The following is an 11,728-nucleotide window of genomic DNA, read 5'->3' on the forward strand; positions in this document are numbered from 1 at the left end:
ACCGTAAGTACATTCCTTATGTTAAAAGGACGAGGGTTTGTATTACGTGTCGGAACAAAGTGGGTTTGTATATTTATTGAATTTAACATTAATATGAAACACCGTATATACATATTTATTTAAAGACAAAAATAAACCAGAAAGATCCCACAGGGAAAAAAGATCAACTACCAGTCAGCCAGAGCTCACAAACACACATCTTCATCGGAAGATGGCCGAAAGCAAAGTGGAGTGCTTACATCCGGGGGAGGCTACCCTACCCGCCAGCCACACGGTAGTTACTGCCTAACCACCTTGTTCAAGAATTTAACGGCCGTAATTCCAGCTACGCCGAAAGTAATTCCTTATGTAAAGGACCGAGGATTTGTATATCGTGTAGGAACAAATCTGTTTGCACTTGGTTTCTTGTTCTTTGCTACCACACCCTAAAAAATGAAGTTTTTATTGTAAAACTAATATTGTAATACCTACCTGAACACCTGAACTAGCCCTGGTCACTTGCCAGGCCGAACCATCATTTATTAAAAATTTACCAAATCTTTGGTTAAAATAAACGATCAGTGTTGCCAATCTCCTGGCAAACACCCTCGTTACCTAGTTAACAGCCCACCGCTAGTAGCCCTGCCTCACGGGATGGTCACACCTGCCCTCTCAACCCGTCAATCATAACTCAATAACTCTTGTATGAAGAGGGGATGGAGTGGGTGGGAATCATTCAGGTGTTCAGGTAGGTATTACAATATTAGTTTTACAATAAAACTTCATTTTGCAATACACCCCCTGAAAACAACCTGAACTAGCCCGATTAACACATTAATTTGGAGGTGGGGAATCGAAATCTGCCCGGCCCTCCACTGTACTAGTTGCAGTCAATATAATTGAGTACGCTAGTCAGTCTCAAGTTCATTTGTCACTCGTCCAAGCTAATCTCCATGTGTGGCCTTCTAGGCCTCCCATATGTGGAAGGAAAAAACTCCCTGCACCTCTACCCTAAGGTCAAAACTCATTGAGTGCGGGAGGGATACAAACCTGTTTCCTCTCAGCTGGCTATGTGCCTCACCTGAGTAGAGGAAAAACTGAAGACCGCCCCAATGTGGCTCTCGGACCTCTCATGTACTGGAGGGAATCTGAAGACCGCCCATGGGTCTCTCGGCCGGCCTTCATGTTTATGGAGGGAACTCTGAAGACCTCCCATGTGGCTCGCGGCCTATCATGTATGGAGGGAAAACTGAAAGACCTCCGCCCATGTTGGCCTTAGGCCTCTCATGTACGGAGGAGGAACAACCATGTCCATCGGTGCGTCTGCGACGGTGTCGTCGATCGTAGTGATGTCCTCTCTTGTGTTGTAACCTGCCTGTCTGTACTTCTGCCTGGTTTGGCACTTGAAAGACAATACCCTCAGATAGACCTAGACATGTTCTTTCCTATCTGTCCTAATACTTAAAATCCTCTTGTGATATATCATATCATGAATACCTTATACATATTCCCTAATAGTCGCTCACTCTCACTACTAACTCAGACAGCAAGATTGTTGGGTTTAAAAATAGAATTTAGGCCAAAGGCCGAGTATTGGGACCTATGAGGTCAGTCAGCGCTGAAGGGAAATTGACAAAGTTTGAAAAGGTGTGAAAGGAAGAAAAAAACCTCTGTTGCACAAGAGTCCAGTGTTAGGAGAGCGTGGAAATAGGATGAGAGAATATGGAGAGAATATGAAATCAGAAAAGTAGAGAGAGAGAGAGAGAGAACACAATCGTCTAGGATAAAGAGGAGAATATAAAAATCAGGGAAAAGAGAGAGAGAGAGAGAGAGAGAGAGAGAGAGAGAGAGAGAGGAAGAGAGAGAGAGAGAGAGAGAGAGAGAGATTACGATCGTCTAATATCATCCACCTCCGCAAATTGCAGCAAGTTAAAAGGGTATTATCTTAACGATAATACTCGTATAACTCCGTACGCTATGAACAACCGAAACGAGAACTTGTTGCTAATGCGATCGACTCCTATAACATCATCAATTTATTGTATTGATCAGCGTGTGACAGTAATCGAATCCGATAGCAACATCCGTTATTGTATTCATCTGCGTGCGACGGTAATTACTGTATTCATGTTATAAATGCAGCTGAAGCTAATAAGGCAAAATTACGTGCATCAGCAACCTGGACAGAAGGTACCCGAGCTTTTGTATGAATTCAACGCAGCCGTTGGTAAAAGAAACTAATGAGCATGAAAGAGCTCATTACGTACTGTTGTTTTCACACAGACAAAGGATTAATAACGTATATAAAGTGTAAGGTTCGTAATACCTATGAAAACGAGTGAAAAAACGAACGGAATCCTAAATTTAACGCCATCTAACCCGAGGGAAAAACTAGCTTCCAATGAGACATATCAGTCAAATTTTGGTCTTAAATTACATCGTAAGACGAACAGTATGACATCGTTCCATAAGTTAAGTATTCAGATATTCATTAATATGCTAACTAAGGACAAAAACATTAGCCGAGACCAAGTGATATGGTTGAATCTGAAGCCAAGGAGAAAAAAAAAAAAAAAAAAAAGACTAGCCGGCATCCTTGTCTGTCTAAACCACACCTTCTTACAATAGTGCTGTTTGACGACAAGCTAGTGTAATTGTAATTTAATTGAAAAGTAATAAAATAATATTTAAAGGTAATTAAATTAACTTTATTAGGCCTAATATTAATTTCAGTTAGTCATTGTAATTTGATAATACGACTGGTAATAATTTGTAACTGTAATTGACATAAGCGCAATGTAAATACTGACGGCAATAGTTTGTTAAACGTATGAAGACGTCATACATACAAATTCCTTATATCTGACATCTGATTATATGCCCCAAGATAGATACCTCATTGACTATGTTAAATGTCAACATAGTTGAACACACGTCTCCTTTAAGACGTTTGTACAAACTTGGCATAAGTGAGTGTTGTTACGTTAGTCATTTTAGGCAATCAGGAGAGAATGAGATGGATACGGCGACGCAAACCCGTATTCGTCATCCGCTGATTCCGGCGTGAATGACTGCCGAGTTTAGTGTTTATACTACGCTAATATGATGATACACAATACAATTATAATGCTTTAGTCGGACAGAATTCGATCTTCATTCTGTTCGATTACATTCATATTAATTATCCTCAGATCGGATTCTCGTTCGTTTTCAATTACACCTGTATTGAATTATCCGAAGTCAAGAATGTCTTGAGCCTACAGCGTTAGCCAATAACTACCGATATGTTGTACAGCGAATACTTTAGGTTAGGCTAGCCTACTGAATATGCATACGATATATCATCGTGAACACTAGGCTGCCCGTAGTTATTTTATTTGATTTCTCTTCATACTGAATATCGTAAGTCAATATGCATTATCGTATCGTATACGTAGAGGAAAGTAACCTTAAAGACGAAGGAGCATATCTGAAAGACCAACCATGGCCTAAAAGCTTCTGATGCAAGGAACTCGAAGCAGGAAAAAGCCTAAAGATGCTCTAAGGACACTGTGCCTCTAAAAACTACTACTTTTAATAGAAAACCGACCCGAAGAAGCCTGCACTTCTCTTCCTAAACTAAACACTATGTAGCCTATTATCCCTACTCCGTCTATATCGACCTAAGTTTTTTATTATCATGCCTGAGACTTACACATCGAGGGAAGGGGAATCTGCTGCCAACACTGCCTGCTCCGCGCCAGGGGGGACGGCGGATCCTGCCCTGTGGGCTTGCGGATCCCCATAACCCCCAGCACCGGTTAGGGCTGATTCTGGAACAGGCAGGGGAGCTGGAAAAGAACGATTAGTAATTTCAGTATCCCTATTGCTCGATCTATCCTCACATAATCTTGACATAAAATCGATAACAGAGATGTCATACTCGATGTCATCCTACTCTCAAGTCTCTTAAAGAGCACTGTCTCTAAGTCTTTATCTTGATCTACATTAGTCTCTTCCTGCCTACAGTTACTTCTTAATACGAGACCTTTCTATGTTTGAGATACCCTAGGAACATCTGGTCCAAAGACCACTCCTGACATTCCAAACATCTGGTCTTTACATTATTGAACAGGCCTACAATTTACGCATAAGGAATGACTATCGTGTCATAGGGTACTCATCCTTTTCTTGCATTGTTGGCAAAGACGATACGTTGTTGAACTTCCGCTCGTCGTTTTCTGTGATGTCGTGGCCGAGGATGCAGTAGTCGTTGTCGTAGCCTGTGTTTGTTTCTTCCTTTGCAGAATCAATGTCTAATGACAAGGTATTAAGAGCAATCCAACCGTAATCCAAGGGATGCGTAATTCGTCACCAAAATCAATCAAATCAAAGGTGCAAATGAAGGCCGGGCAAGACCAAAAAGGAGTTCGCTGTGGATACATCTGTACTCCACCGCGAACGATAAGTGATTGACGTGAGAGGGCAGGTGTGACCGGCCCGTGAGGCAGGGCTACTAGCGGTGGGCTGTTAACTAGGTAACGAGGGTGTTTGCCAGGAGATTGGCAACACTGATCGTTTATTTTAACCAAAGATTTGGTAAATTTTTTAATAAATGATGGTTCGGGCTGGTAAGTGACCAGGCTAGTTCAGGTGTTCAGGGGGTGTATTGCAATATCTAAGTTTGTTTGCACATTCGTTTCTTGTTTCTTTGCTACCAAACCTACGGGTATAATGGATAATAGAATGGGCCTTGAAACTTGTGGCTTGACCCTGGACCATAAATGTTTTAGGTTGTTGGGATTAAAATTTGAGATCTTTTTGTCACCTGTCAATTTCTTTGTAAAGCTCCTTGAGGACAAGACAGTGACTACACTACCAAAAAACAGGTTTTGACATAGGAAAAACCTATTTTTGGTTGTCACTGATGAGTCCACAAAAACCCTCCCACTTCCCTGAAGAAAAGACATGGGATTTGGGCAAGGGATAATCCTGCATTGACCATTACAACACAATACCTGGCCACAAGACGACCATTACGACACAATACCTGGCCACAAGACCATCTAAAAGAGAATTCTTTGACATCAGTTTAGTCCCCATGGAGTTCTGGATAGACCATGGAAGGTAACTCCTTGAGGACTCAACAGTTAACTACCAAAAATAGGTTTTTCCTAGGTCAAAACCAGTCTATTGGGTAGTTCAACCAGACAACTGAGCAGAGTCATTTAAATCTACAAAAGACAATTACATATGTAATAAGAATGTATTGTACAAATTTTAAATATCTTGTATTATCTATGGAGTAGCAATATTTATAAACATACATCTAATGTTTACAATAATATCTCACTGCACCCCTGATGTTTTTAGAAACAATTTACAACATCCATTTCTAATTCTCTAAACTTTTGTTAAGTGTTGTGCCCCACCCCAAAATTTAAAAGGTCACTATTAAAAAAACAAAAACTTCTAGTCCCATTTCTTTCAAGAAAAATGAAAGCATCTTACCATAACAACAATGGAAACACCTATAATGGATATACTTTACAGCAGACATACAAATTATAAAGTCAATACTTATCTATAAAAAAATATGAACTAGCAGTTCTCACTTAACAGAAATTGAAACCAGCAAATGTCTTACATTGTTGCAGTATGGATACCCAGTTTCATAATCTGACTGAAGATAGATTCTCTAAGTTCAGAAACAGATTTGCTGCCTGAATGAGTTGATCCTACGAGCAAAATAGCATCCAAGGCTGGGTAGTAATTATGCTGTCGGTGGTCAAATTCAACACGCAAAATGCTGAAAAATGTACAAATGCTTATAAGCTCATGTGTTTTTTCTTTCATTCATGTTCAGAGAGAGAGAGAGAGAGAAGAGAGAGAGAGAGAGAGAGAGTAGAGAGAGAGAGAGAGAGAGAAAAAAAAAAAACACTAAAATATACAGGCAGTCCTCGGTTATTGGCGGGGGTTCCATTCTCGGAGGGGTGCTCACAAGTGAAAACCACCATTAAGCAAAACTTGCGATTTATGGCGCCATTATGGCGTGTCTGTTAGGCATTTTATGGCGCCATAGCTCATTATTGGCACCTTATGGCACGCCATAAGGCTCCTTATGGAGCCAATAACCGGAACTTTGCCCATTATGGCACCATAAATCGCCGATTTTATGGTGCTAGACAAGTGCCATGACACCAGATCGGCAATAACAGAGTCCACTGATAACCAGGGACTGCCTGTAAATGTGTGAGGAAAGCTGTATATACATAAACATTATACTGCATATATTCACTGTAAAAAATAAATATGTCCTGACAATCGGCAACATCTCACTTTATAAGTCGGTGAGGCTGAGAGATAGGAGGAGAGAAAATCCGAGCTGCTGCTTTCAACCCAAGCTGAGGCTCTCCTGACCAAAGCAGCACCCAACCGCGGCCCTCTAGAGATCCCCATACACGTACTACACTCCCAGGATTGTAGGTCTCATAAATATCAACTCGGATGGGATAAACTGCACATTCGTATCTTACGTCTGAAAACAATAGGAACACCTATATAACTGATACACTGAAAAAAAATATCATAATTATATAGTAAAACTGAAATAACGAGAATTGAAATTAAGGTTGAGAGAGAGAAAGAGAGGGAGGGTAAGGGCCACCCACCTTCTCTTATTCAATCTCTGATAAAATACTTCTGTTAGGATTATTATTGCTGAAAATAATTCAAATCACTATTAAAAAACATGACCTAGTGTTTATATAAAAGCAGTAATTGGATATACAAAACAACCTCAAAGGGCTTCAATCATAATTTATTTTCTTCTTATTGGGAAATTTATTCGCAACTCGCACTGTTTGCCCAAGGGATTTTTTCCTCAAGTCACCAAGAGCATAAATACTATGCCACGGTAGATTACAGCTTCTTAAAACAAAATTCAGTTAGGAAAATTATGATTATTCTGTCAAAAGTAAGACAGGCTCATTTACTATAGAACTTTTAAGGAAACTCTTCAAATATACAATATGTATTGCAATAAAACCTAAATCTTGTATACTTCACTCTCAGTAGAAATACTAATCATCATTCCAAAAAAAAAACATAAAAAAAAAACATATATTTTTGTACCTCTTTCCAAGAAATTATATTAACAGAGTACACTAACTTCCTGGAAACAGTTCAAGAGGAATGACGTCAAGAATACATTTATTTGGCTTCTCTTCCACCAATGACCATTATCTACTTACAAGGGATTTTATTTTTATGCACCATGGCCAGCAATCTGATTCTGATGAATGTGAGAACAAGGCAAAGGTATACATGTACAGTATATCCTCTCATGCTACTAACTTAGAAAACAACCAAAAAAAATTATCAAATCAGGTCAACAGGGTAAAGTGCAAACAAAATTACAAGCATATAAATGTGAATGTAAAAAACTATTGAAAATACTGTGCACTAGAACACTTACAAATACTCTTCCTACTGTATTTTCATTAAATAAGCAATTGATCCCATTTGGAGGGTTTCACACACAGTACAGTGTACCTTACATGGTTCATTGGTCTTCTGCCACAAACACAACTCAAACCAAACACTTTGGGCTAGCCCTATGAGATTATAAATGAGACTCAGTGGTCGAGTCAAACTAATATATAAATACTTAATTTAAACTTAAATACTTACATCTCCATTATACAGTAATATCCCGACCTTACGCAAGTTAAGTTTCAGACCCCCTCGCACAAGGGGAATTTTCGTGCAAGTTTGGCAAGGTCTCTAAAAATGCTAATAAATGCTTACTTGAGTTTGAACACCAAATTTGACCCTAATCATGCTCCCTAAATATTAAGCTAACTTTTAAATGAAATTAAAGTTATTGTAATTCCCTTAAAAAGATAGCTTAAGACATTATCCATAATAAATAAATAAATGGTTAGTAAAAAAATATAGGTGTGTGTGAAGAATACATGCATAAAACAGTTCTCTCTTCTTTCCCCCTTCTGACTAACCAATCTATTTTTAGAAGTCTTATCAACAACACTTTTAAGAAATTCTTTTTCTGTCTCTGTTTCTGAAATTCCTTTTCACGACCAAACAGTTCTTTTTAATTGAAATAATGCAACTCATAGTTAATGTGTCTGTTTTAGAACAGGCATTTACAGTTCAAGAAGGTAAAGGTAAAAATAGATCAATTAAAAATTACCTATGCTACCACTAACTGTGAGAGAGAGAGAGAGAGAGAGAGAGAGAGAGAGAGAGAGAGAGAGAGAGAGAGAGAGAGAGAGAGAGAGAGAGAGAGAGCGCAGTCTTTATTTAAGTATTAAGCTAATTTTTAAATGAAATTAAAGTTACTGTAATTCCCTTTAAAAGTTAGCTTAATTCATTACTACCTTTAAAAAAAAATAAATGGTTGGTAATAATAAAGGGTTGTCAGAATATTTCATATGCAGAGAGAGAGAGAGAGAGAGAGAGAGAGAGAGAGATAGGAGAGAAGGAGAGGAGAGAGAATACGCCAAAAAATAATTATCGCTAATCTGGAAACACACACTCCTGTCACACTATTTCACATATTTGACAGCTCTGGACTTCGAGCTTCTATGGAGTTAAAAAGAAAGACGAGGGAAAGAATGCTTTATATGCATCATTTTGTTGTTGTTGTTGTTTGAAAATATTAATAAACATATAGCTAATATATTAGATGTACCATAAAAATTCTCTCATCTCAGAGAGAGAGAGAGAGAGAGAGAGAGAGAGAGAGAAGAGAGAGAGAGAGAGAGAAGAGAGATTGTTCTTACTTGAGAGAATTGTTCTTACTTAGAAGTGAAATGGAAAGGTTATTTCTTTAAAATACTTTCACAAATTTTGCAATTACGGTTGTTATTATTATTATTATTTGAAAATATTAATACAAATACTAGTACCTACTACATGTACGTGTACCAGAAAAATTCTCTCATCTCGAGAGAGCAGAGAGAGAGAGAGAGAGAGAGAGAGAGAGAGAGAGAGAGAGAGAGAGAGAGAGAGAGAGAGAGAGAGATTATTATCTTTATTATTTAATGTTATTTACTTTACACATAAAAGCTTGAAAACTTATAAATTATGTAAAAAATTGAAAGAAGCTTGAAAAATTATAAATTACGTAAAAATTGAACAAATACCTTTGCAGGGTTTCTCCAGGATTTGAAAATGTTGCGTTTGTGTTCGCATGTCTATTAAATATTCATGTTATGATAATTATAGTTAGGTTCCAACGAAAAGTTCGCACTATTGTGAATTTGTGCAACATAAACTGCATGAGAATGAGTTATTACTGTATATAGCTTTTACTTCCGCACTAGCGGTACTTTAACAGACAAACAAGAATATGGCTTTCCGTTTTCTATCAATCTACTTCCACCACCACCAACAACCCCACCAACAGGGGACCAATAGGTTCAGACACTAGTAGCCAGTCAGCATAAGTACTTCTGTCCAGCTTGAACATGGGGAGCTAGGGAGGTGCAATTTATATTATGGATAGGAAAGTATTTAAAAAATAAATCTCAAATAAGTACTATTCACATTTTTCAAATGAACCTTACCTCTCCATTATATAGCCGAGTCCCACATTTGAAAAAGGAGGTAGGCAAAGTGGAAATCAACCAACCTTTTGAAGGTTACTCAATGACAAAATATTTTGTACAAAACAAGTGTATGTTCTCAAAATAAAGATAACCAAGATCTCTTTGGAAGGTGGCCCCTTCAGCAGGAGGGGTAGGATTTTTGTGACAAAAATAAATGTACAAAAAGGTATACAGTACTTATAATACTCAACAGTGAATGCTGTAACTCCTAGCTTTCCATAAATCCCAAACAAGTTTAAAGAGCAGTTGAACAAAAGAGGTTACTATCAATTCAGGACAATTTCTCTTGTACAAACCATAGGAGTTCAAGCTCTGCAATAATCATACTTAACCTCTGCACTATGATAAACCAAAGCAAATGCATGATAACCATGCCACCGAGTGGTTTCAATATTGTATCCAAGGATAAATTCTTTCTACATTTTAAAAGTTACAGCAACTGCTCACATGTCAGTGGCTTACCTTTCATTAAGGAAAGAAATTAGCATTAAAGTACTTAACCAAAGACATATTGAAAAGGAAATTACAGTCCTATGCTTTGGAAGCTCCAGTTTCCAAATCAATAAACACAGAACCTTCAGATCAGGCTTAATCCTTGTAGTGCAATTCCAACAGCCCTCACAGACAATACTGGATCCCCAAAAGGAGTAAAGTTCCTCAAGCCCCATGACTCAAGGCTAGGTAAAGATATTGTTGTAGGTAAGGTCCCAGACCTAAACTGTACACAGTACATAGCCCAAAATAAGGCCCCCTTTCCAAAGTTGAGATAAAACTTAAGGCCAAGCAATTGAGCCGATACTCATTTCCTAAGTCTGTCTACAATTTCATAAAGAAAAAAGGGGATGTGCTATATTTACAACTGCATGAACATCCAGCTTGACTTTAAGGCAATCCAGACTAGGCATAGGGCAAGGGGAAGTTGTCTGTGTCTTAGCCACAACTCCTGGTAGATAAGTCACACTTGACAATTTGTTTTGTCATACGAGGCCTGGTAGCACACAGATTTTAATTTTTGCAGTTGCTTTTTGGACTTCTAGGTTCTCAAAAGGCCTGCTCAGAGGATTTGCTGTGAGTCAAAGGTGAATTTTGGTCCAAGACAAGTTAGCACAGCTAGGTAACTAATTGAGGAGACAAAATGGACCTGATGAATGCCACACAGCAATTCAATTAGGGGTTGAAGTGACACCATAAAACCCTTTAGCCTATCAATGGTGTATCTTGAAAAGATGACTGCAAGAGGTATTCCCCAACAGGATGATTTTAAACAATCTGAAGATACCACATGTAGGGCATTTTCTTTTAGCTAGAAAGCATTACAGCTACTAGCTGACCAACCCAGCTCTGCTTAGGATAACTGAATGACAACTGATAAACTTGCTCTCTCTGAATGACAACTGATAAACTTGCTCTCTCCCTCTCCTTCTCTCCCTCTATCTCCCTATCTCCCTCTCTCTCTCTCCCTATCTCTCCCTCCAACCATCACTGTCTCTTTCCTTTCTTCTCACTAATACCAACTCTCTCTCTCTCTCTCTCCTCTCTCTCTCCTCTCTCTCTCTCTCTCTCTCTCTCTCTCTGTCTTTTTTTTTCCTCTTTCTTCTCCCCAACACCCTGTCTACTCTATCTCACTTTATCTCTCTCATTCTCTCTCTGAGAACCCCCTTCTCAAAATCCACACTCTTTGATGTCATTAAGGTTTACCCTATAGTATTCTTTTCCAAATGGTAAGTCATATGTATGCAGAAATTATGTATGATAAATTTGTAAAGTAAGCTAAGTCTACGGGCGCAACCATCCCCATTTCATGGGCAGAACCAGCTCCATTTCAGGGAATCCCTTCTCACCCCCACCCCCTTTGGAGGGAGGGAGGTAGGATGAAACACAATTATAAACCATCTTAGGGGTCCCCACTACAACCCTGCAAAGTTTCATGCCCATCGGTCCAGCCATTTGGCCGTGATTGAATGACAAGACGGACGGACGGACAAACATAACACCCATTATAGTAAGATATTACAGAACCTCAAATTGATTAACAGACACTTTCATCATGTCCAAAGCCATAATACGAGGGTTGTCCGTAAAAGAAGGTTCCCAAAGATTTTTCACAATGAAAAACATAATATTGGCATTGAATAATA

General features: G+C 38.6%; 1 protein-coding gene across 1 annotated transcript in view; it reads right to left on the bottom strand.

Moving 5' to 3' along the window:
- The window catches only part of LOC135211379 (F-box/LRR-repeat protein 4-like), a gene marked incomplete at its 3' end in the record, with an annotated part of 34,410 nt that extends 27,105 nt beyond the window's left edge, over positions 1-7,305 (bottom strand). The window contains 3 exon segments of the mRNA XM_064244694.1: positions 5,606-5,767; positions 6,298-6,496; positions 7,212-7,305. Of these exon segments, the coding sequence (XP_064100764.1) occupies positions 5,606-5,767; positions 6,298-6,496; positions 7,212-7,305 (455 nt within the window).
- Positions 7,306-11,728: the final 4,423 nt, after the last annotated feature.

This window comes from Macrobrachium nipponense, chromosome 19 (assembly GCF_015104395.2).
Source record: "Macrobrachium nipponense isolate FS-2020 chromosome 19, ASM1510439v2, whole genome shotgun sequence".
NCBI lineage: Eukaryota > Metazoa > Arthropoda > Malacostraca > Decapoda > Palaemonidae > Macrobrachium > Macrobrachium nipponense.